The 976-nt window shown below is 58.1% G+C and overlaps 2 protein-coding genes across 2 annotated transcripts in view; one reads left to right on the top strand and one right to left on the bottom strand.

Moving 5' to 3' along the window:
- The window catches only part of DCAF17 (DDB1 and CUL4 associated factor 17), a 48,273-nt gene that overhangs the window by 27,419 nt on the left and 19,878 nt on the right, over window positions 1–976 (bottom strand). The window contains exon 2 of the mRNA XM_010843847.1: window positions 164–586. Within this exon, the coding sequence (XP_010842149.1) occupies window positions 164–586 (423 nt within the window). The remainder of the gene's footprint in view (window positions 1–163; window positions 587–976) is intronic.
- The window catches only part of METTL8 (methyltransferase like 8), an 85,326-nt gene continuing 84,701 nt past the window's right edge, over window positions 352–976 (top strand). Inside the window, exon 1 of the mRNA XM_010843806.1 lies at window positions 352–602. The gene's annotated coding sequence lies outside the window, so the exon portion shown is untranslated. The remainder of the gene's footprint in view (window positions 603–976) is intronic.

The following is a 976-nucleotide window of genomic DNA, read 5'->3' as shown; positions in this document are numbered from 1 at the left end:
CTGTGGGGCGAGGGACGACAGAGCCGGCGCCGCCTGAGAGCCGAGATTGGGCAAGGGAAAAAACCCCCTTCCGGGCTGGCCCGGCAAACACTATACAGCTCCGGACCCAGCGGCAGACACTGCAACGTACTTAACGCGCAGTCAGCCGAAGCCGTTCACTTGCCGGAAAACGTAGTTCCCAGTGTCCGCAGAGGGATCCTGGCTTGTACCCAGAACTACAATCCCCATCAGGCAGCGGGCAATGAGCCCTTGCCCAGGCCCCGCCTCCAACCCGCCTCGGCCCCGCCTCCAACCCACCGCGGCCCCACCTTACCCCCCCTCTTCTGGCCGGCCGGAGGCTGCGCCGTAGGGTTGGCGTGGCTTTCCGGCTCTGTTCGCGACGCCTGGGGAGGATTGTGGGGGCGCTGTGCTGCCGCCTCTTGGTCTGTGTTCCGTGTTCGCTCCGTGCACTCAGGGGTCCGTCCCTTGCCGCCCCTGTGCCCCCACGCTTGTCAGTCCCCGACTTTCGCTCTGGGAGCCCTGGCTGGGTGTCGAGAGGGGGTCTGTGTCGTGTGCGACCGCCCCGCCCCTCCCCACAAGGCAGCGTCTTGTGAAAAAGAAAGGTACGCCCTCGGCTTTTCCCTCAGTCTTAACGTTGGATGTTGTGGATGGTTAAACATTTTGGGTCCTTGAACACTGTGCTTTGTAATTATGAGTTAGTGGTGAAAATACTGACATTACTACCGAAGTAGAGTTGAATTACTCTTCTAGAGGCCCGCCCCTCCGTGGCCCGTGGAGACTCAGGCTGGTTTTGCGATAATTGCTGCATTTTCCTTCCTCTCGCCTTTTTCCCCTCCTCTTTATTGAGGAATGAAATATGAAATATTTACATTGTTTTTAGACTGCCTAAGATGTTCCACGTTGATTCCTCTAAGATAACTGTGAGTGGCCCTCCCGGTCGGGTCAATTTTCCTGTCATATCTTCAGGGGCTGTGTC

This window comes from Bison bison, unplaced genomic scaffold (assembly GCF_000754665.1).
Source record: "Bison bison bison isolate TAMUID 2011002044 unplaced genomic scaffold, Bison_UMD1.0 scf7180017864190, whole genome shotgun sequence".
Taxonomy (NCBI): domain Eukaryota; kingdom Metazoa; phylum Chordata; class Mammalia; order Artiodactyla; family Bovidae; genus Bison; species Bison bison.
Note: the sequence above shows the minus strand (reverse complement) of the source record. Positions and strands in the feature narration are given on the sequence as shown.